The 25,387-nt window shown below is 40.4% G+C and overlaps 1 protein-coding gene across 1 annotated transcript; it reads left to right on the top strand.

The window, feature by feature from the left end:
• Positions 1-331: 331 nt before the first annotated feature.
• LOC306879046 (beta-1,4-mannosyl-glycoprotein 4-beta-N-acetylglucosaminyltransferase-like) lies at positions 332-24,193 on the top strand. Its single transcript, XM_079431731.1, has 3 exons — positions 332-753; positions 16,346-16,697; positions 17,900-24,193. Exons 2-3 carry the CDS (start codon positions 16,347-16,349, stop codon positions 19,331-19,333), a joined length of 1,785 nt encoding a protein of 594 aa, XP_079287857.1. The 5' UTR covers positions 332-753; position 16,346; the 3' UTR covers positions 19,334-24,193.
• Positions 24,194-25,387: the final 1,194 nt, after the last annotated feature.

Raw genomic sequence — 25,387 nt, 5'->3', positions numbered from 1 at the left:
TGTCTGTCTATCTATCTATCTATCTATCTATCTATCTATCTATCTATCTATCTATCTATCTATCTATCTATCTATCTATCTATCTAAGCATTGTTGGAGAGTTCTCTAAAGCATTATATGAACATCCAAATAAAATGTTACAGAAAAAAACGTTCCATAAACGATGTATAAATAACGTCTTTGCGCTAACGCTCTGATCTATTAACGTTACTGGTAGAATGTTTGTTCATAAGTTTGAGAGAAAGAATCAGCGATGATTTATGATGAATAATGAGCTGGTGTGAAGGATGAAGAGCTGCATGATGCTGAAGTGATCCGCTGGTGTGTGTGTGTGTGTGTGTGTCGGTGGTCCGGAGGGCGGAGCTGCGGGTCTCTGCGCCCCCGGTAACGTTACCGACGGATGCACCGATCACTGCTGGGCGGAAGAGCGTCATTTCAGCAGAAAAACAAACCAAGAGAGAAGCAGCGCGGACGGACTCGGCGCTCCCGTTAACGGAGATCAAGCGGGGATCGAGGCGTCGACGCACATCGAGAGCGATTTTCTCTTTCTTCCGCAGCAGGATGGATTTAAACGCGGACGCCCGACGCGATCCTCCTGCATCACCGGCGGAGCGTCACTGAAGCATCATCCGCGCTCCGCGACGCGTCCGACCGCTCCGATGCGAACAAAAGCCTCGCTTTCACCTCCACCCTGACCGACCGCAGCGCCTCCATCCGCAATGAACATCTATCTAGAGGAGCGTCAGGCGATGGGTGAGACACGCACACACACACACACACACACACACTCACTCACTGTCTCACACACACACACACACACACACACACACTCTCACTCACCGTCTCACACTCTCTCACACACACACACACACACACACACACACACACACACGGATCGGTGGATGGGGTGCAGCATCTGCTCGGTCAAACGAGCCGAAATCACGGGCGTCTTATTATTAAGCACTCGCTGCTGCTGTTGTTAATATTACTGGTGCGGATTCGCTTCAGATCTGATGTGGGTTTGTCTGCAGAACGAGCTGTTTGATATTGCAGATTATGTTATCAATGCCAAATATCCCTCCAGGCGTGTAAATATGATTTAAATATGCAACTGAATCATTGTGTTGGAGCAATCTTGCAGGCCTGAAGTTACAATCCAGATTCTGATGCGGTTTGACTCCAGATCTGTGTGGAAACATCACATCAGATGCCTAAATGTGATAACAATGTGTCTGACTCATAATTCAGAAATCATGTTTTGTATAAAGAAAGTTAAGTCTGTTTTTAGCATGATTTGGATTGTAACATAATTGACAGGTTAACGTGACATGGCAGTTTCCTGTTATTGGATAGTTTTAGTTTGGCGTTTTTATTCTTCTAAATTCTCATTATACTCAGCTGATTATCATTATGCAAAAATAAAATACCATGTAGCAATGTTATACATGTAATGCAAACGATATTATACTGTACAGAGACTTTATGATTTAAAGAAGATCATTCATATATTAAAATTAAAGTGTTTGCTTTGCAGTAATGAGAAATTGGTGGAAATGTGCCTATTTGTCATGGAAATGACGTGAAAAATTTCTATTATTTCTGTGTTTGGGTTGAATTGGGGCAGGTTTTGGCAGGACAGATGTGTCGAGGTGAAGATCTGTTTCTGATGTTCTTTATTCTCTGTTCCGGTTCTGCTCGGTTGTTTTCTAGGAAATGATATGGATTGAGTTTCAGCTCACAGGTGACTGACCTACAGCACAGATCAGAACACAATGACATGTGAAGAGCGGCCGTGTGTGTGTGTGTGTGTGTGTTTGAACACACGGTGAGCAGATGTTGAGGCTCATGTCTTCTTCAGCTCATATGGTGTGTAAGATAACAGACAAACACCACGAGCTGCTGAAGTCAACATTTGGAGGACTGTGTGATCACAGGATCTGCTGAAGAGTGATGGAGGTCTGATCCAGGTCTGATGGATGCTCCTGATCTCGCTCACTGGATGTAATTATCATTTGATTAGGGTTTGAGTGCTTTTCATGATCAGTTCTGCTTGTGTTATATTAATAGTCATATCAGAAACCAAACTTTCCTTGATCTTCTGAACTCATATTTACTCAGAACTCAACACTTCTTCTCATGCACAAACAAATTCAACATATGAACACAAAGGCATACATATTTGAGTGAGTCCATGAGGAGGAAGAGGGACAGATGCTGAGTTCATAGTTATGAATACTAAATTATCACTGTTTAAAAACACTGTTTAAATATTACACTTGATTAACATTATAAGAGGATGTCAGATGAAAAATGTTATGATTCTAAGTTTTATCTGCCATCACAGTGAAGCACAAAATCATTTTTGTTCACCATTTCTTGATCTTCCCAACCTCATCTGAAATGCCAAAACCATGACAATATTCAAGCGACATCTGAGAACTCATCACTTCCGTGAGCATTTAACTGCAAAACAAAACAAAAATAATTCCATGCTTCCTCTTTCTCTTAATCTCTCCCTGTTCTGGCTTGTACTGTTCCTGTATTACGAGCACTTCTCATGTTTCTTTGCCTCTTTGGTGAATTGAAAAAAACATCTAAAAAAAGTGTTTAAAAGCCTCTGCTAAATCTTTAAATGTAAATGTAATTCTACACAAAAAAAACAGTTAAAACTATATTTTATTTTGTACGTTTTTGCACTTGTAATAAATAATTAATAAAGTATTACATTTAAATTATAAATGCGATTAATACATTAAATTTGACTTAAAATCCACTTAAATGAACTCTCGTTCCAAACCCGTACGAGTTTCTTTCTTCTGTTGAACATAGAAGCTATTCTGAAGAATGTTGGTACCAAACAGTTGCTGGTAGCCATTGATTAACATAATATAGAAAAAAATACTATAAAAGTCAATGTCTACCAGCAACTGTTTGGTTACCAACATTCGTCAGAATACTTTCTATTCTAAATGATGGCATAATTTTCATGTTTATTCCAACACAAGTGAATTCAGTAAACTTCAGTGTTACATATTTACTGAACACAATGAAATTGTGATAAAATATTCAGCAGCTGTGTTGCTTCAGATTAGTAAATTAATTTAAATAAACATATGTTTCCAGTACACAAAGAGAAAATCTCAAATGGTGATAAACAAAGTTGTGTTTCGCTGAATTGCATTTGATATAGACGATGCAGCTGTCCTTGACGATTTGGTCCAGAATGGTTTAATTGTTGTATTTGAGGCAGTGTGTAGATGTTGAGAAGCAGCAGTGTGTGTGTGTGTTCTGTGTGTGTGTGTGTTCTGTGTATGTGTGTGTGTGTGTGTGTGTTCTGTGTGTGTGTGTGTTCTGTGTGTGTGTGTGTGTGTGTGTGTGTGTGTGTGTGTGTGTGTGTGTGTGTGTGTGTGTGTGTGTGTGTTCTGTGTGTGTGTTCTGTGTGTGTGTGTGTGTGTGTGTTCAGTGTGTGTGTGTGTTCTGTGTGTGTGTTCAGTGTGTGTGTGTGTGTTCAGTGTGTGTGTGTGTGTGTGTTCTGTGTGTGTGTGTGTGTGTGTTCAGTGTGTGTGTGTTCTGTGTGTGTGTGTTCTGTGTGTGTGTGTGTTCAGTGTGTGTGTGGTCTGTGTGTGTGTGTTCAGTGTGTGTGTGTTCTGTGTGTGTGTGTGTTCAGTGTGTGTGTGTTCTGTGTGTGTGTGTGTGTGTCAAGTCAAGTCAATATTATTTGTGTAGCGCTTTTAACAATGTAAATTGTGTCAAAGCAGCTTTACATGGGCTTGATATAAAGAATATAAAGGGTGCTTTATAGCAGCTTTACAGTATTTAGACGGGAAATAAATCCTCACATATATCATGTTTCTCTAAGAAGGAACATAGTTGTGATGATATTACCTTTTCTAATATCTTTGACAGAAAAGGGAGATTTGAGATCAGTCTATAATTAACTAAATCTTTGGGGTCAAGTTGTGTTTTTTTAATGAGAGGCTTAATAACAGCCAGTTTGAAGGTTTTTGGGACATATCCTAATGACAGTGATGAGTTAATAATATTCAGAAGAGGATCTATTACTTCTGGAAGCACCTCTTTTAGTAGTTTAGATGGAACAGGGTCTAAAATACAGGTTGTTGGTTTAGATGATTTAACAAGTTTATACAGTTCTTCATTTCCAATAGAAGGGAATGAGTGGAACTGTTCCTCAGAGGATCTATAGTGCACTATCTGATGGGATACTGTAGCTGACAGCTGCATGGTTACAATTTTATCTCTAATAGTTTCGATCTTGGAAGTAAAGTAGTTCATAAAGTCATTACTACTGTGCTGCTGGGTGATGTCTGCACCTGCTGATGTTATATGTTTTGTTAATTTAGCCACTGTATTAAATAAATACTTGGGGTTATGCTTGTTTTCTTCTAAAAGAGACGTAAAGTAATCAGATCTAGCAGTTTTTAATGCTTTTCTGTAGGATAGGGTACTTTCCTGCCAAGCAATACGAAATACCTCTAATTTAGTTTTCCTCCAGCTGCGCTCCATTTTCCGGGCTGCTCTCTTTAGGGCCCGAGTGTGCTCATTATACCACGGAGTCTGTTTTCCTTAATCTTCCTTAAGCATAAAGGAGCAACTGTATCTAAAGTGCTAGAAAAGTGAGAGTCCATAGTTTCTGTTACATCATCAAGTTGTTCTGAGCTGTTGGATATGCTGAGGAATTGAGATAAATCAGGAAGATTATTTATAAAGTAGTCTTTTGTGGTAGAAGTGATGGTTCTACCATATTTGTAACAAGGAGTTGGCTTTACAGCTTTAGCTATATGGAATTTACACGAAACTAGATAATGATCTGAGATATCATCGCTTTGCTGCAATATTTCAACACTACTAACATCAATTCCATATGACAGTATTAAATCTAGAGTATGATTTCTACAATGAGTAGGTCTGGAAATTGTTGTTCAACACCAATGGAGTTTAGAATGTCTATGAATGCTGATCCTAATGCATCTTTTTCATTATCGACATGGATATTAAAATCACCAGCAATTAGGACTTTATCTGCAGCCAGTACTAACTCAGACAGAAAATCAGCAAATTCTTTAATAAAGTCTGTGTGGTGCCCTGGTGGCCTGTATACAGTAGCCAGTACAAACATCACAGGGGATTTATCACTAACACGTGTTTCTTTGGATAACTTTATATGAAGCACCATTACTTCGAACAAATTATACTTAAAGCCTGCCCTCTGAGAAATACTGAGAATATTGCTATAAATTGTGGCAACACCTCCCCCTTTACCTTTTGGATGCGGTTCATGTTTGTGACTGTAATCTTGGGGGGTAGACTCGTTTAAAGTAATGTATTCATCTGGTTTGAGCCAGGTTTCTGTGTGTGTTCAGTGTGTGTGTGTGTGTTAGGCCTGCACAATTAATCAAATTTCTAATCGTGATTACATTCACGATTACATAATCGTTCAAAGCTGCGATTACAAAAATAAATAAACAATTAAAAATGCCCACTTGCATTATTCTGTGTGCTTAAGAGGTGTTTGCAGCGCGGGGTTTAACAAACTCAAACACACTGGATAAAATGCATTTTTGTCTAACTGATAGTCGTTGTCACTGTTGTGCATGACAGATATGTTAAACGCCAAACGTGTCAAAAGCGGAACAATATAGCGTTTGAACTGTGCGCCACACTGACCTTATATCCGCTCGCCTCAAAAGAAGACAAAGCTTAGAGCGAATGCGTTTATTACAGAGACCCTGCACTCGCGATCAAGCGCTAAACAACGCTGTGAAATCCAGTAAGAAGCACTCGAGTTCAGCCCAGAGTTCTCCAGAACAAATCACGTCTCTTTCATTTAAACTAGTTTAAAGCCAAATAAATGGGATGGGAGCTGTTATTCTCATCAACACTGATGCAGGAACAGTGCAACAACGATGCAGTTAACACTAACGTAACAATGGTACGGTGGCAGAAGAGTAGGATATTCATATTGAGTATTATTATATTATTAATATACTAAATATGTTAAAGGAGTAATGGAATATAATGACATTATTTAGTTAATTATTCTATCAGTTGATGTGGATTTGTAATTGACTGAATGTCTTTAGGCTACTGTTCTTCAATGCAAACACCATAGAAACCATATAGTTTTTTACCATGGTAATGAGGCGCTGTACTTTTGTTTATGTATAAAACATGAGGCGGTTACAGTTTTCACAATGGTAGTCAAATATACATCTGCATCCCAACTCCAGCTCCTGTTACTCTGATCTCCAGCTCCTGTTCTAATGTGTATTTCTAAGAGACAAAACTTGTAATATTACGTTCAGTTACTAAACCAGCTGCTGCTGCCACTGCTCTCCAATGTTAGTCTGGAGCCCTGATCATATTCATTATACAGTAATATGTTACTGTAATTTGAAATTTCGTCTGTTTAATTGTAAATGAAATACCATGCATAATTTTACCTTTTTTTTTTGTTTAAAGAAGAAATCAAACCAATGTATAGTTGACATTTGAGGCTCAATGCTGTAGAAAAGCAATAAAAGTTCAGGAAGAGTGTTTTTCAGCCTTTTTTTAAATATAAATTTTATATAAAAATATGGCATGCAGCTTCAAAAAATGGCATAAATCTGTTCAAAATAATCATTATTAATAATCGCAATTACAATCTCAAGGGAATAATCGACAAATATTATTTTTGTGATAATCGTGCAGCCCTAGTGTGTGTGTTCAGTGTGTGTGTGTGTGTGTGTGTGTGTGTCGGTGTCTCCTTACAGCTGCGTCCTGAACACACCTACTGCAGCCAAAATGGTGCTGACCTGTTTCTGACCTCTGAGTGCGAGCCGAGCGACGCCTGACGGAACGTTCCACTCGCTCCTCTCTGATGACCACTTCCTGTCCCAGAGCCGCCTGAGATGTGTGTGTGTGTGTGTGTGTGTGTTTGACTGCCAAGAACAGCACATATGAATGCATTCAGTGTGGTGGGCCAATCAGATCAGACTGTGGGCGGGGCTATGACAGAAATAGAACTGAGTTTCCTGTCAGTTATCAGAGTTAGGACTTGTTAGGACATAATATGAGATGTACATGCAAGAGAAGCTTGACTGTAATCATGTGTGGCTTTATTGTGCTCCTCTTTAGAGCCGTTTACTCAGCCGACAGAGATATGTTCTATGAACTTGCTGTGGCTCCCATTAAGTTATAAAAGGTTATTTCTAAATGTGCTCTGAATGTTCAAAATGTCCTGTTTGTAAAATGTTTTTTCTTGGTTATACAAACATTAAGGGAACGTTCCGTTTTATCATTTGGCAAATATTATGGGAATGTTACTTTTTGACTGTTCTTTGAAACAACATGTAACATTTAAAAAATGTTAAATTAACGTCCAACTAAAACATTCTACAAATGATGTATGAATAACGTTTCTGTGCTAACGTTTTGAGAACATTAGTGAAGACCAGAGATCTCTGAACAAACGTTCCGTTAATGTTACTGCAGGAATGTTTGTTTATAACTCGAGAGAACCTTCCAGAACGTTCTGAGAATGTTCTCCGTTAGCTGTCCAGGTGAAAAAACGTGCAGTAAAATACACTTTATTTCAGCACACTTCCATAATGTACTTACAGTGCTCTATTTACACAAAAAAAAAAGTATTTAGTCTCCACTTATAGTACACTTGAAACCATCTTTCATACACTTTTAAATATACTCATCATACATAGAAAATATGTATATTCTAAATAACATAAATATAAATAACACTTATTAATTATTTAAAATATAAGAATAATATATAATAAATATATATAAAAATGTTCTTGTAATGTATTCCCACGTATTTTTGTAGCTAAAAAATATGTGGGCAAGATATTATAAATACTTTTTCTTTTTTCAGAGATAGCATGTTAAAAGCACATTTAAGTTCATTTTCACAGTGTCCCAAAATAGCACAGTTGAGTACAATTAGATGTTCTCAAGATTAACTTAAGAAGTAGTAAAGAATACTTTTTAGTATATTAAGTACAAATTAGTGTGTGTAAATAGAGCGCTTTAAGAACATTATGGAAGAGTACAGAAATAAAGTGTATTTTACCGCACTTTTTTTCACCTGGGTGGGTAAATGTGGACAAGTTAAAACTGTCTGACATCAACCAGAGCAAAACTCATCTACAAACAGACAGCCAGACTGTAATCAGTGTTGATCTGTGCTGGCCTCGCGTGTGTGTTTGGTGATTACGGTGTTGATGCAATCATCTCAGCTCCAGCGTTCACAAGCTCTGTGTATCTGTCTGATTCCTGCAGTGGAAGACGAGGGGATCAGTCTCATCCGTGTGCTTTCTCTCTGTCAGGTGTCAAGAGTCTCTGTAGACTCAGTTCTGCTCCTCCTCCAGTGAGCGTCTGTGGGATTTGTCCAGCTGTTCTTGAGTTCAGTATCAGAATGAAGGGTGTCTATGGAGGGTCAGAGAGCTCTTGGATTTCATCACAAATATCTTCATTTGTGTTCCGAAGATAAACGAAGATCTTACGGGTTTGGAACGACATGAGGGAGAGTAATTAATGACAGAATTTTTATTTTTGGGTGAACTATCACATTCACACTTACTGCTAGAGATTTCTCATATCAGCACTAGTAAACTTCATGTAATGTTGCAAACTTGTTTAGAAATCAGGCCTGTAAATATTTGATGAAGTGTCTGGCGGTTGATATCAGGTGTGTGTGTGTGTTTGTTGTGTTCACTGTGATCGACACAAATCCACGTTTATCCTTACTTCTGCTGTTTCTCATGTGTTTGATAGCGTTGGTCTGTGTGCTCTGACTTGGCCTTAAAGAGGTCATGAGCTGCCTTTGTTTTTTACTTTGTACTGTTCTCTGAGCTCCACTTATAATGTTATCAAGATCACAAAACATCATAATTTAGAAGTAATAGTCTATTTTCTGTGCTGTTCTGACCCCCCTCATCAGAACGCTCTGTTTGAAGAGGCCTGGAGGATTGTAGACTCGGAAGGACACGCCCCCTGCTGTGATTGGCTGATAGCTGTGTATGATTGACAGTGTATGTTCCTCACAGATGGATGCTGATGGTCAAAAATACATAACTCAGAACATATCAAACAATCTGTTTAACAGACAAAGCAATAGTGATCACGTAATGAAAGCAGTTACACACAGTTGTTGTGATATTACCGTCGGATCCAATATAATCACACAGCTTCGTCTTTTAGTTTCAATCTTTCTGAAAATCCCACATCGAATTGTGTCTTGTTTGTAAATGAATCCGCGGTAAAAAGAAGTGAAGAAAGGACCGAGTTCTTACTGACGCAGTCTGGATCTTCATTAAAAATAAAGTTCATTCACTCTTTTGTTGGGATCAGAACAAAGGCGACAAAAACATTGTCTTCGCCACAACTTGGCACCGCACAGCGTCTTGTTCTCTTTGGAGTAAGTTAATCGTGAGGTTTCTGTGTAGAACTGCGTGTTCGGCTCTCTCTTAAACACTATGTGCGTGAATCGGTGGGCGGGGCTTAACAGGCAGTGATGTAGAAGCAAGCATTGATCATCTTCTGTGGAGGCGGAGCTTATCCACATTATTACATCATAGAGTAGAATATACATCATATGAGTTCTGAAACTTACAGGATGTTTATAGTACAGTGACCTCTTAATCTGTCACAAGATCAAGGGAATTCTGGTTTCTCAGTTCATGACCTCTTTAACAAGGTTTCATCACTAAGTTAATGTAAATGTGTAACAACCCAGCTAACAAATTTAGGTTATAAAAACGTTTTTATATGTTGTTTCTATGTTTCTCCCTGTCGTGATTATAACGTTACAAAAATGTTTTTAGAGCGTTCATGAAGCCCAAATAAAATCACAAGGACATTCAGAGAATATTGATCTCAGAACATTTCTCTCAGCGTTGTGTGAATGCGTTTGAAATATTAATAAAGTTATAAGAAAATTTCATAAACATTACTTTAGGAGTGTTTTGTCCTAACATTTGTATGAGTTACGGTTACATTTAACTTTTCAAAAACATTAGCAAATGTTGTGAGAACATTCCCCGTTAGTTGGGAAAGAGGCAGTGAAATTAAAAGATAAATGTGTGATGGGATCAACGTGAATATTGCGCAGAATATATATAGTTTATCATTTCCAGTCAAGCAGTTTTGTCCTGCAAAAGAGTTTGTTTTATTCCAAATGTTTCAAATCTCATTTATAGAGAGTTATCAAACACAGCAGATCATCTGAGAAGTGATGATCCCGTTCCAACGAGTGGAAGTCTGTTGGAAAAGAGTTTAATTTAGTAAAGTGTCTGTATTTAGAAACACCCACTAACAGTGTTTGTTTTAATGACTTTAATCTATGTGAATTTAAATAAGCAAATCACTGTTATAATGATGAGAATTTAATGAAAATCACTGTTGAGAATAATTAGAAGCACAAACAAAACGTCCAGGGTCAATGCAGTCATGACGGTTTAGGGGTAAAATGTGTTCAATTGTCATGAAAATAATGTCTCAATGCAGAAAAATTGTAATGCTCCTAAAATAAGCTTGATTTGATTTCTGTGGAATCTGTGATGTGAGTGTTTGCTCCTCGCCCACATTCACACACAACCAGTGTTTGTGTGGACCGAGCAGATACAGAGAGGCTGGAGAATGAGCTCTATTGTGCTGCACACACACACACACACACTGTCCAAGACATGACGTGTGACGTACGTTTCCATGGTGACATATGTAACGCAGCGGGATACTGTGGAGTGCTTCACTCTGCCAGACGAACACACACACACGCACGCACACACACACACGGGTCACAGACGCTGTCTGGAGATCAGAGCTGGTAGTCTGTGAGGAGTGTGTGCTGATACTGTGATCTCATAAAAACCCCACAGACACACAATGAATGATGCACATCTACAGACCAGAAGATCACTGACACTTAGCAACCACCCAGAACACCCTAGCAACCAAGTGCAACACTTAATCCCTCTCAGAATACACAGAACAGCATGCTGATGAGTTTTGCATCACAAACACATTGTTTAGAAAATGCAAATTCATAGCATGCAAAATGTGTACACTGACAGTGACATGCTGGTCAGGGAATGTAAGGCTGACTATGATTTGTATGTGTTCTTGTGTCGATGGTTACACACACAGGAGGTGTGCCATATTCGTTGTTTGTCAGAGTTGTTGCTGGTTCTAATGCTTTCAGCTCATTAACAAGACCTTCAGCTTCAGTTTTCTTTCGTTTCCTTTGACGTCCTCCAGATACAGAGCGATGCTTCACACACGCCGACTGTGAGTAAATGCAGAAAACAGGTGTTTGATTCACTGCGAGTGTGTGTGTGAGTGTGGGTGGAGGGGTGTTGTATCATCCGGTTGTGTCTCTGAGGAATTCTGTTCTCTTATCCAAAATTCATGGAGTTTAATCAGTCGATTAGTTCAGTGCTTGGTAACAGATCCTGTTTGGGAGTGTGTCCAACACAGTACTTTCTGACACACACGTCCACTGAATTACCTGAACACACACACACACACACACACACAGTCTTACTCTCTCTCTCACACACACACACACACACACACTCTCTCTTACTCTCTCTCTCTCTCTCTCTCACACACACACACACACACACACACACTCTCTTACTCTCTCACACACACACACACACACACTCTCTCTTACTCTTGCACACACACACACTCTCTTAACTCTCTCACTCACACACACACACACACTCTCTCTCTCTCACACACACACTCTCTCTCACACACACACACACACACTCTCTCTCTTACTCACACACACACACACTCTCTTACTCACTCACACACACACGCACACACTCTTACGCTCTCACAAACACACACACACACACACACACACTGAGTGTGAATGTGTTGTGTTTCCTCACACAGACTCTCATGACGGGAAATGAAAGCTTCATGGCAGATCGTGTTTCATTCGTGTTGTTCAGAACGGAAATGTGTGATCTGAATGTAGAAGATCGTAGTAAGAATATTAAGAAATTTAATGTGTGTGTGTGTGTGAGTGTGTGTGTGTGTGTGTGTGTGTGAGTGTGTGTGTGTGTGAGTGAGTGTGTGTGTGAGTGAGTGTGTGTGTGTGTGTGAGTGAGTGTGTGTGTGTGAGTGTGTGAGTGAGTGTGTGTGTGTGTGTGTGTGTGTGTGAGTGAGTGAGTGAGTGAGTGAGTGTGAGTGTGCGTGTGTTGATATTTCTGTACTGAATTACACGTTTATATGAATAGATGCTGTTTTAATTTCCCTCTGTTACTGGTATCTGAAATATCACGGCGTATCACAGAAAGCCACGTTCTCAAATCAAAATAAAACAAACAAAAAAACTGACATAGATACATAGATATAGATACATATTTATTTATATAGATAGTTAGATAAGACATAATTATACAAAAATGTATTTTTGATAAGTTTACCTACTCTATAAATTTTGGCCATTTATAAAGATGTATTTTCTTCATGAATATATTTTTAAAAACTAGATTTTACAGTCACCCAAAATGTATTTTAAGATTGCAAATGTTGTGGTTTTGTAAGGTCACAGTGGTTTAGTGTTTTTATGCCAGATATCTGCCTGACTCACATAAGTTCTTATAATGTTTGTGGAGCTCTCGAGTGTCTGTGTGTTTATATCTGAGCAGATGTTTGCTGATGTCCATGAACATGCCTGTATTGTGTTGGACTTCAAGAACACAAGCTCATAAAGAAAAGAAACGCACTGCTGTAGCTGGATCACAGCATCCGGACTGGACTGAACCGGAGCGAGCTGCAGTGTGAAGATTGATTCCTGCTACAGGATCTGTGTGTGTGTGTGTGTGTGTGTGTGTGTGTGTGTGTGTGTGTGTGTGTGTGCTGTAGATCTGAGACTAACTTGGTCCCTTGAAGGCGAGTCAGTGAGTGTCCTGATGTGACCTCAACCTGTTGTTTCCTCTTGTGGAAAAATTGTATCAGAGACAGAGAGAAACGGACGCAGACAGACATGAGCTGATTTACTCCACACAAGAGATGCGTGTGCATGTTTATGTGGTTTATGAGGACACAAATGTGTATAATGACATGGGTATGACAGAGGTATTACAATATGAAGGTGGTTTATGAGGACACTGCCTATGTCCCCGTAATTCAAAAGGCTTAAAAAACATACTAAATGGTGTTTTTTTGAAAATCTAAAAATGCACAAAGTCTCCTGTGAGGGCTAAGTTTAGGTGTAGGGTTGGTGTAGGGCAATAGCACACACAGTTTGTTCAGTATAAAAACCATTACGCCTATGGAGAGTCCCCATAAACCACAAAAACCAACATGTGTGTGTGTGTGTGTGTGATTGTGTGTGTGTGTGTGTAATCTGACACAACTGCTCTCTAAGGTGTCAGATGTGACTCAGCAGATCTGCTGGGATCATGTGACTGTAGATGTTTTATCTTTAATGTTCCACACATTGTCAGGTCAAATCTTTATTTAATGATAGTGTTTGGTCAAAGAGCTTCTGCAGACATGAAACAAACATGAACGGGCCTTCAGGAGGCTGACCAGAGATTCTGCACTATTTGGCATCCTTCCTTGGCATTAGTTGAAATGAGGAAGTGTAGCACCAAAATATTTATTTAGCCAGTTTAACTCTTTCGTTATTAGTTATTCGTATTAGTGCTATAATTTGCATAAAATGAAAATCTGGAGAAAAGAACAAACCATGAACTGTGTGTTGTACAGCCATCGACACACAAACTGACAACCAAATGTGTAAAGCATGTCTAGATGTGCATCACATGAGTATCTCTGATTGTGGGTGTTTTTAGGATGCAATTTCATGTTAAAACTATTTCAACTTTTAAAAAATGCATCTGAAGAGCCTTGAATTCTGTTTCATGTCGTTTCTGTATGTGAGTGTGATAACCATCCCGTCTAAATGCACGGTTCCACCCAAATCTACCATAACCATCACAAAATGAAAAACCAGGCTGCACTTGGATTAGTTTGAAATGCTGTGAAGTGAGAAAAGTCACAGAGTGAATGTATTTGACTCTGTATGTGTGTGTAGGAGTTTGATTGTGTTAAATCCAATTTGGCTGCCGGTTGTTGCTCTTTTTATTCCTCTTCCCCTAATAATGCGTCAGTTTATTTGTGTCTTGCGAACCCCGCATTGCCGCCCACTGCCGCATGATGTCATGGAGAGTGTTTCCTGCGTCTCACCTGATTGTCCAATCATGTCGCTGCTCTGTTCCTCTCGCTAACTCGGTTAGCTGGGTATATAACAGCTGCTTTGCTAATCTGGCCCCTTCCTGTACGACATGTCTCTGCTCCACTCCACTCAAATCTGTTTATTTGCTTTGGAGTCTAACAGGAGTTTCTCAGTTCATGCGGCACAGAATCAGAAGGTGTTTCACAGGATGCATACTTGCTCAAACACCATTGTACATCACATGCACTGCTCAAATGCTGCGGCAGCGAGCGCTGAGAATGCAACACGACGTACTTGCATTTCAGAAAGCAGCAAAACACAAAATGAAGCGTAAGTAGAAGTGTCTCTGGGGGGGGGGGGCAGTTCTCCTCTGGCCAGATGAACCAGCAGTTCAATTCCAACTGCAGCAGAGTCAGATTGTGCAGAGGACTCATCTGGTTCCTGTGGTCTTGTCCCGATGGCCGTCTAAGAGACGAGGTCTTCACTGGGGATCAGTCTCTGGGCTCATCTAGGTGTCCTGCTGTAGAGGTCATCTCTAGGTGCTGATCCACCATCTGATCTGGATACAGTCTGGATCTGGGTGGCTACGGTGACCTTGGTATAAGAAAGAAACAGACTAATATTAGCGTAGATGCCATTCTTCTAACAATGTAACAAATACATCAGGTGTTTTGGGACGTGTTCCCGGTTCCGGTTGACCTAATTAATGCAGCCTAACAATCCTTTAACGGATTTGAATTATAGAAATGTGACAGTGTATTATGTGTAAGCCAGGTTAAAGAGATGGGTCTTTAATCTAGATTTAAACTGACAGAGTGTGTCTGCTTCCCGAACAGTGTTAGGTGATTGTTCCAGAGTTTGGGAGCTAAATAGGAAAACGATCTCCCGCCTGCAGTGGATTTTGATATTCTAGGTATTATCAAATGGCCAGAGTTTTGAGATCACAGCAGACGTGGAGGACTATAATGCGATAAGAGCTCACTCAAATACTGAGGTGCCAAACCATTCAGGGCTTTATAGGTAATTAGCAAGATCTTAAAATGTTTATGATGTTTAATAAGGAGCCAGTGCAGTGTTGACAGAACCGGGCTAATGTGGTCATACTTCCTGGTTCTAGTAAGAACTCTAGCTGCTGCATTTTGGACAATCTAATCATCTAATCATGATCACTGAGCACTTTACATTACAATCACATACTGTGTTCCAGTGTGGAAAATGCCACAAAATGCACTTTAATATTTCTGATGCAGTTATTATGCACTCCAAATAAACTTAAGATGTCTTGGGAAGCACTCTGATAACCAATTTGTTCCCCTATATGTGATCCTGGACTACAAATCTAGCAATAAGGGTAATTTTTTTTAATTGGGATGTATGCATCATCTGAAAGCTGAAAAAAATAATCTTTCCATTGATGTATGGTTTGTTATGATAGGACAATATTTGGCTGAGATACAACTATTTGAAAATCTGGAATCTGAAGGAGCAAAAAAATCTAAATATTGAGAAAATCATCTTTAAAGTTGTTCAAATGAAGTTCTTAGCAATGCATATTACTAATCAGAAAATGCGTTTTGAAATACAGTAGAAAATGTACAAAATATCTTCATGGAACATGATCTTAATATCCTAATGATTTTTGGCATAAAAGAAAAATCGATAATTTTGACCCATACAATGTATTATAAACAAAATAAATGTGGTCATTGCTTTCAAAAGCAGATGTCTGCTGTTTGTGAAAGAAGTCGTGTAAGACAGTTCTGGAAGAAATATTTTGACAGACTCGGCTCGGGCATTTTAGAATGACTAGGCCTATAACATTTCAGATGCTGTGCAACGGGATCGGTCCACTGGTTAGGGTTAGGGTCAGGTTTTGCAACCTCAAGCGAGCATAAAAACATTTTTGTGAATTAAGGAATTTTTTTTCCTGAAATTTGGCGTTTAAATCACTCGTTTCTGATGCGATACTTCAAAATGCGCATAAAAACAGGGTGATGGAAACATAGGTAACATCACACTGAATTTAGCACTCGAATATGAATTGTTCATCAATACTCATTTTACACACTACATCTTTTCCAAATCTAAATCTCTCTGAACTCTGTTTCTCTCTCTGTTTCTCAGGATGAAGATGAGACGTCACAGGGTTTTCTTGATTTGCACTGTGGGACTGTGTGTCATTTCCTTCCTGCATTACTACAAGGCTCTCCACTACGTGTCCCTTCTGAGGGAGTTGTCTGCACCTTACCCTAACATCAAATCCTTCATCATGGTCACTGGTTTCTTCTGGAAGGAGGGCACCACCCCGCTGTCCAGCGCGTCTCCAGAGGAAGGGCCACCGCTGGTCCACAGGCTGTCGGACAGCAAGCCCCGGGCTGGAGGAGGCCTGGAGCTCGACTCCGGACAAGAACCTGAAGCACCTCAGCCATGGAAGAGACCTGAAGATCCACAGCGCAGGAGCTCAGGAACTACAGAGGTACCAGTGCTGCTCTTCTGTGAAGTCGTGTGTGATTTCTGCACCAAACAAACACTCCCCCATCTGTCACTGGTCAGTCAGACAGATAGTCCCGTCCCCAACTTATCCGATTGGCTAGGTTAAGTCAAAAGTTGACATGTGGGGTCACCCAAACAAACAGATCAATGTTGATCTAAACTTGAATTAAGATTAGATGTTTGTCAGTGGCACTCAGGATCTGCAAATCATTTGCCATCGTCCCTATCAGTCATTTCTCCTTACTCTGTTTATGTGGTAAGTTAACTTTTTTGTACTGAAATGTAACAGGCAACAGCTAGTGGCTCCGTAGAACACGTTATTCATTTTCCGTGCCTTTCCGAAAACACTCTCACAGTTGAGTTCCGCCTTTTTTTGTTCTGACATCATGTTGTTGTTATTATTATTATTATTATTATTATTATATTAACTAAAAAAATTATTTTTGAAATTTGTGAATCGATGCAAATCGCTAAAAGACTGAATCACAATCCCTTTGTGAATCGTTTTTTTCCCCCACCCCTAATACATAATATAATGCATAAAATTATTATACACATAATATCATTTTGAATTTTCGAGTGGTCCAGGTATTTAAACAATCTGTGGGGCTAATAAATATTCAAGATTATGATTACTGCTTCCACAATTGATTGTTAATGTGTTGATTACAGCATTACACTCCCATTGTGTCTCAAGTTTTTCATGAGAATTGTTCATAATGAGCAAGTTTTAAGCAGTCAGTTGCACACTTTTGTTTGCTTTGGCATATGAAAATAAAAGTGGATTTTCTTGATGCTGTGCGTTCTACTTAAAAATGTAGAATGTAGTGGATTCACTACTAGAACTAGAACATGGCCCGCTTTAATCAAATGAATTATGATTTGTGTCATTCGTTTAGCCTTAAGGCAGATGATACACGGTGCAACTTTTTGAGCAATTTTGCCGGGCAATTTTTTTTGAGCACTGTTGCTTGGGCACTTTCCCATTGAGAATGGGTAACAAATTTCTATCTGGATATTTTAGATTGGTCGTTGGCCGTGTGTCTCACCTGGTTGCCTGTTGATGTTAATGTTGACCGGCAACATTGCTCAAAAAGTTGCCCCATGTCTCATCAGCCGAAGAGTCAGTGAAACTTGTGTCGAGATTCTGCTGTCTTCTCATGGGGCTTGTTTTTCAATAATCAGGTCCATAAGGGAGGTTTGATCGCCTGGCAGCCCAGCAGCCCGACCAACCAGAAGCCCGACCCACAGAGAGACGCTGCGATCAGAGTCGCGGTGAACAAGCTTCAGCCACGTCACGCCTCGACTCCAGACCCGCTGGAATCCCTGGGCAACCTGCACCGCCGCACCCACGTCCTCCAGGATGACCGCTCCCCTTATTTCATCCGCACCAAAGCAGGCGCTCTGTGCTTCCGTCAGGGGACGGAGGTGGCACCGCCTAAAGACGAGACGTTGAAAGCGAGACCCAGCGTAGCTGGCCTCAGCCAGCGGAGAATACTGCAGAAGCCTGATGACTCGAAGACTCCAGCGAAATCAGTGGAGGAGTCCGGAGCCTCTCGAGGGAAGGCCAAGCGCGGCAAGCGTCTGGTGAAGTGCGTTTGCCGGCCGGGCTGGCACGGTCCTTACTGCGGAGTGCCCACTATGGTGTACCACTCCAATCTGCCCACGAAAGAGAGACTGACCCCCCGTGAGACGCCTCGACGCGTCATAAACGCCATAAACGTGAACCACGAGTTTGACTTGTTGCACGTGCGCTTCCGCGAGCTCCTCCGGGCCGTGGATCTCTTCCTCGTGTGCGAGTCCAACTTCACGGCGTACGGAGAGAGGCGTCCGCTGAGGTTCCTGAATCTGCTGCTCAACGGAACGTACGATTATGTGCGCCACAAGATCCTCTACGTTTTCCTTGACCATTTCCCAGAGGGCGGCCGACAAGATGGATGGATCGCCGACGACTATCTGCGCACATTCCTGACTCGCGACGGCATGGCGCGGCTCGTGGGCTCGCGGCCTGACGATGTTTTTCTCATCAACGATGCTGACGAAATTCCGGCTCAGGAGGGAGTCCTTTTCCTTAAGCTTTTCGATGGTTGGACGGAGCCTTTTGCCATCCACATGCGGAAGTCCCTGTATGGATTTTTCTGGAAGCAGCTGGGCTCCCTCGAGGTGGTGTCGGGGTGCACTGTCGGGATGCTGAGGGACGTCTACGACAACGATGGGATTCGGCTCCGGCGGCGGGAGTACTACACCATGCCGGGATTCCGGAAGTACGAGAACGACACCGGACACATCTTGGTGCAGTGGTCGATTGGAAGTCCGTTCCATTTCGCAGGCTGGCACTGCTCCTGGTGTTTCACGCCAGAGGGAATTCACTTCAAACTCATTTCGGCCCAGAACGGGGACTTTCCTCGCTGGGGTGACTACGAGGACAAGCGCGATCTCAACTACATAAAGGAGCTGATTCGAACCGGGGGCTGGTTCGACGGCTCCGTGCAAGAGTACCCTCCATCGGACCCTAAGGAGCACATGTATGCCCCCAAATACATGTTGGATCATTACGATCAATACCGCTACTTGTTGGAGAACCCTTACGCCAAGCAGTCCTACCTAGGAGGTGCATAGAGCAGAATGAGGGCCAAAGATGGTTTGATTGAAGACCGTAAGGAAGGGGAACAGAGAGGGAGAGAAGAGAACACCGTCCTGTTTCTTTCTTTCCTCTCGCTCTCTCATTGGTCCCAACATCCAACACCGTCCAATATGTGAATGCAGGCCTTGCAGAGACCAACAGCAAACCTTTCTGTTTTGGTTGATGTTTACATCAATGATTTCCAGCGTTCTTTGAGAGACTGCAATAGACGCCTCCTGTGTTCACTGTACAAGACTGTGTGTGTGTGAGAGAGTGTGTGTGTGTGTGTGTGTGTGTGTGTGTGCGATCAGACTGAATTTCATTGGTGCACAGACTTTCTTGCTTGCAATTCAGAATCAAAATAAGCATTTTTGGGTTTGTTGACAGCTTGTAAATTCCTCCGAACTCAAACGTCTTTTTCCTCGGTCAGAAAAATATCTTTGTGTATCATTGTGAGCTGTTCTGAATGAGTTTGTGGACTAGAGAGAGAAAGAAAGAGGCCATTCGAGAGAAACAGAGCTTTGTTTGAGCTCTGCTGGGTTCTGATGGAGCTGAAATGTGAGATTGTGCCGAGCGAGAGAGGTCAGCTCGGATAACACAAATGAGCTTCCTGTTTGAGAAATCCTTGTGGAAAACATCTTAAAGCTGGGAAAAGAGCTGTTTTCAAGTCAGATATTTAGTCTAACCACTCTTACTGTGCACAAGAATGGGGAGACGCCAGATAAAAATAAGTCAGAGGCTCTGTTCCAAACTAGTGAGATGCCTACGTATACAGCACTTTAAGGCATCACAGCTGCATTCCTACACAAAGGTTGTTTCAAATCATGTGCTGCCTTCTAAGATACAAATTTAAAATTCTAATTCATTTGTTTCAGAGAAAGCATGATCTTAGAATGCGTTGCGACAATCTACTAAACAAAACAAAAAAAATACATCCATGATGGCGGACAAATACTTGATTATAAATGCAATGTATTCAATACAGAAAAGCATTGATATAAACAGTTTAATGTGTATTTTTGTTGTAGTTGCATCATGCTTAATCAGCAATGCAGCTCACTGTGTTTTGGAACAGAGCCATGTAGTGTTTGCTGGTCTTGGCTCTCTCGTGTTTTAATTTTAAGTCAGAGCAGGAAACAGTTTCTTATGAAATCCAGTTCTAGAAATTCCCTGAAATTCTCAGAGCTGTGAATCCATCTGATCACATTAGAGATCCGTGGAGAATTACATTTACACAGTGGTTTTCATTCCAGAAATACAAGTAAATTGTGACCCTGGACCACAAAACCAGTCAATTTTATGAAATTGAGATTTCTACATCATCTGAAGTCTGACTAAACAAGCTTTCCATTGATGTATGGTTTGTTATGATAGGACAATATTTGTCTGAGATACAACTATTTGAAAATCTGGAATCTGAGGGAGCAAAAAAATCTAAATATTGAGAAAATCTCCTTTAAAGTTGTTCAAATGAAGTTCTTAGCAATGCATATTACTAATCAAAAATGAAGTTTTGATATATTTACAGTAGAAAAATGAGAAAATATCTTCATGGAACATGATCTTAATATCCTGATGATTTTTGTCATAAAAGAGAAATGTATAATTTTGATCCATACAATGTATTGTTGGCTATTGCTACAGATATACCTGTGTTACTCATGACTGCTTTTGTGCTGCAGGGTCACATATGGGTTGTGAATGTCATTTCATGTTGACTTTAATCCCCAAAATGATCAGCCATAAACAAACTCCAGTAAACATGGAATCACTTCCGGAGAACATTATCTCTCTGTCAGACATGCTGCTAAAAACAGGTCTCCAGATATAGGAAATATCTGTGCGCCTGGTAATTAAAATACTGCCATGGTGAAATATATATCAGCAGTAGTCAAAGGTCATGAATTTATGCTTGCAAATGACTTCACTGATTACTCACTGGTAAAAGGTAATTCGGCTGTGACACTACACACATCCATGTGGTCTGTTCGTGCCGCCGACTGCTGTTCTGTGTCCCAACAGCAGCACATTATAAACAGGCTAAAGATAGAGACAGCGTTAGATGTCTGAAGACATAACGGATCTCAGCAGAGAGAGACAGGTGCACAAGCGTTTATAGTGTTCATCCGCCAGGGTCTCAGATGTGCTTCATGCCACTGTGATTGCAGTGCACTCCTGACCTTCGTGTGCACAGTAAATGAGAGATGGCATCTCCAGATCTGTGTGAATTCCACATGGGAATAGAGTCGGAATGTTGAGCTTTTATTCCAGTGACCTCTGGTGAGGCGATTGAATTCTTATCCTGAAACGCCAGCATTAATGAGTTTCATTCTTACTGAATCACAATCAGTGATATCTGCATATCAAGCAGCCTACAGGTGCAGGAATATCTGTATTAATGGCCTTATGAATGACCTCTTGAGTTGGCATCATATTTTACAGACAGGAGAGCCAAACTCATATCTGAGTTCACATCCGCAGGATGAGATCCGTCCTTCCATAACCGTCGTGCCACATTTAGTTCAGAAGAGCATTTGATTTGATTTGAACCTGTGTGACAGCAGGTGCTCAGAGGAGATTTAATGATGGTTTTGCTGTAGATCAGGAGCTCACAGACTCTCTCTCTCTCTCTCTCTCTGTTAACAAGCATTCACTGTTTTGGACTTATTGTCTTTTTTGCTTTGTGTTGTTTGCTGTTGTAAATGTTGTTGCTGTTTACATTATTTATCTTATTTATTACTCTCCTGTTTCTGTGTTGAAAAGGGAAGCTCGGTCTTTCAGAGGGAAGAGAAATTCTTCTCTGACTCGGTATGAAAGACCTAAACGTCTTTCTCCTCCACATCATCCCTCCATCCGTCCTCTTGCACCATATTATTCATCTTAAACATGATAGTGAAAGTCACTCGTGAAGCTTCTTGGCCAGAAACACGCAGTATGCAAACACACATGTTCTTGTGCTATTGAGATTTGAGAGTTTCAGCTGGTTATTCTATATTTTGACGTACATACAAGTGTACAAATTATCAGGAAAAGAACAAATATAGAGCAGAACTGGGTGCTGTACATTGGTTATTTGTATGTGGGCGTGGCATTCATGAGTGTATGCAGATGAGCGTTTACAGGGGCGGGGTTTAAGAGCACTAAATGATTGGAGGAATCCTGCAGACATCACTAGTCAGTTAAGACTTTTCCATTAAACATTATGAGGGCAAAAAAAATGTGCATGTCGCTGTTGTGGCTAGTTAGGACAGAAACTCTGATTAACATGGAAAAGATCACTTTTGTAATGTTGCGGCGTGTGTAGTTAGGACATGGTGTTTCAGGTGTCCCGAGTTTGAATCCCGGCTCAAGGACTTTTCCAGATCCTGCCCCCATTACTTGCCAATTTATAAATAGTTTTAGACAAAAATGGGCATCACTAAAGGACCAAAGATCACACACTAAAAGACTTGAGAGTTTCAAGAATAACAAACTCGTGCAGTTGGTAGGAGATGCATAACAAATTAAAACAAAATGTGTTTTAAAATTGCCTCAACAATATTTATTCAAATAATATCACCTTTGATATATTCTGACTGGATGGAATAAAAGTCTGAAGGTAAAAAAAATAATAATAATGGAGTCTGTACTCACCGTACGTGATTTTCTTACGACTGACTGATGTTCGGCAACTCGCATCGACTTATACCGACTTCAAATCGAGGCGAAAATCTGTACAAATATCCTGTAATGTATCCCAGCCTTTAAACTCTTGCTCCCCCATGACACAACAGAAAACTGACCCGCCACTGGCGGCTGAGAACGCAGCGCGCATGCGCAGTAAATGGATTCTTGCGTAAAGTTTGATTCTGGTCTTAATCTGGCGTTTTTCTTGTGACACCTGTGAACGGTGTCCTCTCATTTATCAGGGAGCTTTGCTCGCAGCTCGTACCGTTTGTTTTGTGATAAACGGATGAACACGAACGCTTATATAAAATAGAAGGTTTTATACGGAACGAAAGAACGAACGAAAGAGCAGGTGTCACCACAAATCACAGGAAATGATGACGTTAATCATGATGTGGCATATGGACACACACTTACAACACCTGATAGTAAACACGTGTGCATATATACCTGACTGAGCGTTCATCAGCTGTTTGAGGGTCAAACACACGATCCTTCAGGAAATAATCATCTCCTGTGCTGTCAAACTGTTCATATCTGCACTGCATTTTATGATTTCTTTAAGCGTAACTTATTCAGTGTGTTCTGCTTTAAGATATTGAAGATGTTTTTATTTCGTTATATTTTGGGGTGAAGTTAACAATTCTTCTCATCATAATGTGTAATCTTGCATATGACGCATTCTGTCATGTTTGTCAGTATTATTGACGCACTGTATGGGGTTTTGTTCCTTTAATCAAACCAGTTTAACTTCCCCTGTGATCTGATTTCATATGCGCTGCAGTGTGAACACTCTCCTCCAATCACTTCCACTCTCTCTCTCTCTCTCTCTCTCTCTCTCTCTCTCTCCCTCTCTGGGTGTGTGTGCGTGCGTGTGTGTGTGCGTGCGTGTGTGTGTGTGTGTGTGTGCGTGCGTGTGTGTGTGTGTGTGAGAGTTTCTCATACTGGTTCACAGATGGAATAATTTCTCTAATAGCTGTAGTCAGACGAAGGACGTATCTGTGAGAAAAGTGTTTGAAAAGAAGAGAATCTCCTGAATTCTCTCCTGCACTGCTAAGAAGGAGCGTGTACATTTAATGAGTTTATACTATCTTTTTTGTTTTGTGTATATGAATATATGTTAACCTTGAAGAAAATAAAAAATAACAAATTCTATCACAAAAACTATAATAAATTAATTTGAAAACCTTTTTGTGGATGTATTTCCATTTACATGTTCACTGTGGCAAATCACTGTTTCATGTATGTGACCCTGGAGCACAAAACCAGACACAGGGGTCTTTTATATATATATATATATATATATATATATATATACTGAGATTTATATATCATCTGAAAGCTGAATAAATATGCTTTCCATTGATGTATGGTTTGTTCAACCCCTTCTCATGAAAATGCGTATAAATAGTACGCCAAATAAAAACTAAAACTGGTGGTATTGATACGCAAAACTGGACTTTGTCGTGTAAATGCTACGCGATGGGTAGGATTAGGGTTGTGGGGTAGATGCGTATCATATGCACGAGGAAACTGTGTATCATATGCACGCCAAAGGCCATTTTTGCACATCAAGCTCGGTTTGTTAGGATAGGTCAATATTGGGCCGAGATACAACTACTGAAAATCTGGAATCTGAGGGTGCAAAAAAATAAAATAAATCAATCAATCAAAATATTGAGAAAAACGTCTTTAAAGTTGTTCAAATGAAGTTCTTAGCAATGCATATTACTAATCAAAAATGAAGTTTTTGGTTTCATACTCTATTGTAAGTATTGATATTTGAGGAGATAAATTGTGTTCATAGGGACACACTTCAAACCGTTCAGAAGATCACTGTTGAACTGAGTGCACACTAGAGGGCAGCATACACACACACACACACACACACACACACACTCTCTCTTTCTCTCTCTCACACACACACACACACACACTCTCTCTCTCTTTCTCGCTCTCACACACACACACACACTCTCTCTCTCTTTCTCGCTCTCACACACACACACACGCTCTTTCTCTTACACACACTTTCTCTCTCACACACACACACTCTTTCTCTCACACACACACACACTCTCACTACTGAACACAACCACAGTCAGACTGCAGGAGAGGAAGGAGAACATTGGAAAGCTGCTAATAATAATCTGTTATTGAGAGATGTTATTATGTGGTTAAGGATGATTTGTGATCACGATCAAACTATATGTCCTGACTGGATTGTATAGGTTTACAGTGATGACTAGTTTTAAATCAGTTGAGCAGTTGTTTCTGGTGACGTTATTATTGTCCCTCATTGAGAAATGATCCGTGTTGTCTTTCAGAACAAGCAGATGAAAAATGTTCTGGAGAAATGAGAAATGAATCTTCTGATATGTGTG

This window comes from Barbus barbus (genome assembly GCF_936440315.1).
Source record: "Barbus barbus genome assembly, chromosome: 13".
Classification (NCBI taxonomy): Eukaryota; Metazoa; Chordata; class Actinopteri; order Cypriniformes; family Cyprinidae; genus Barbus; species Barbus barbus.
This window is presented reverse-complemented; position numbering and strand designations above follow the sequence as displayed.

Coding starts and splice junctions, on each gene's coding strand:
- LOC306879046 (XM_079431731.1), top strand. CDS start 16,347: ATGAAGATGAGACGTCACAGGGTTTTCTTGATTTGCACTGTGGGACTG. Junction 16,698..17,899: donor GGAGCTCAGGAACTACAGAG/GTACCAGTGCTG, acceptor TTCAATAATCAG/GTCCATAAGGGAGGTTTGAT.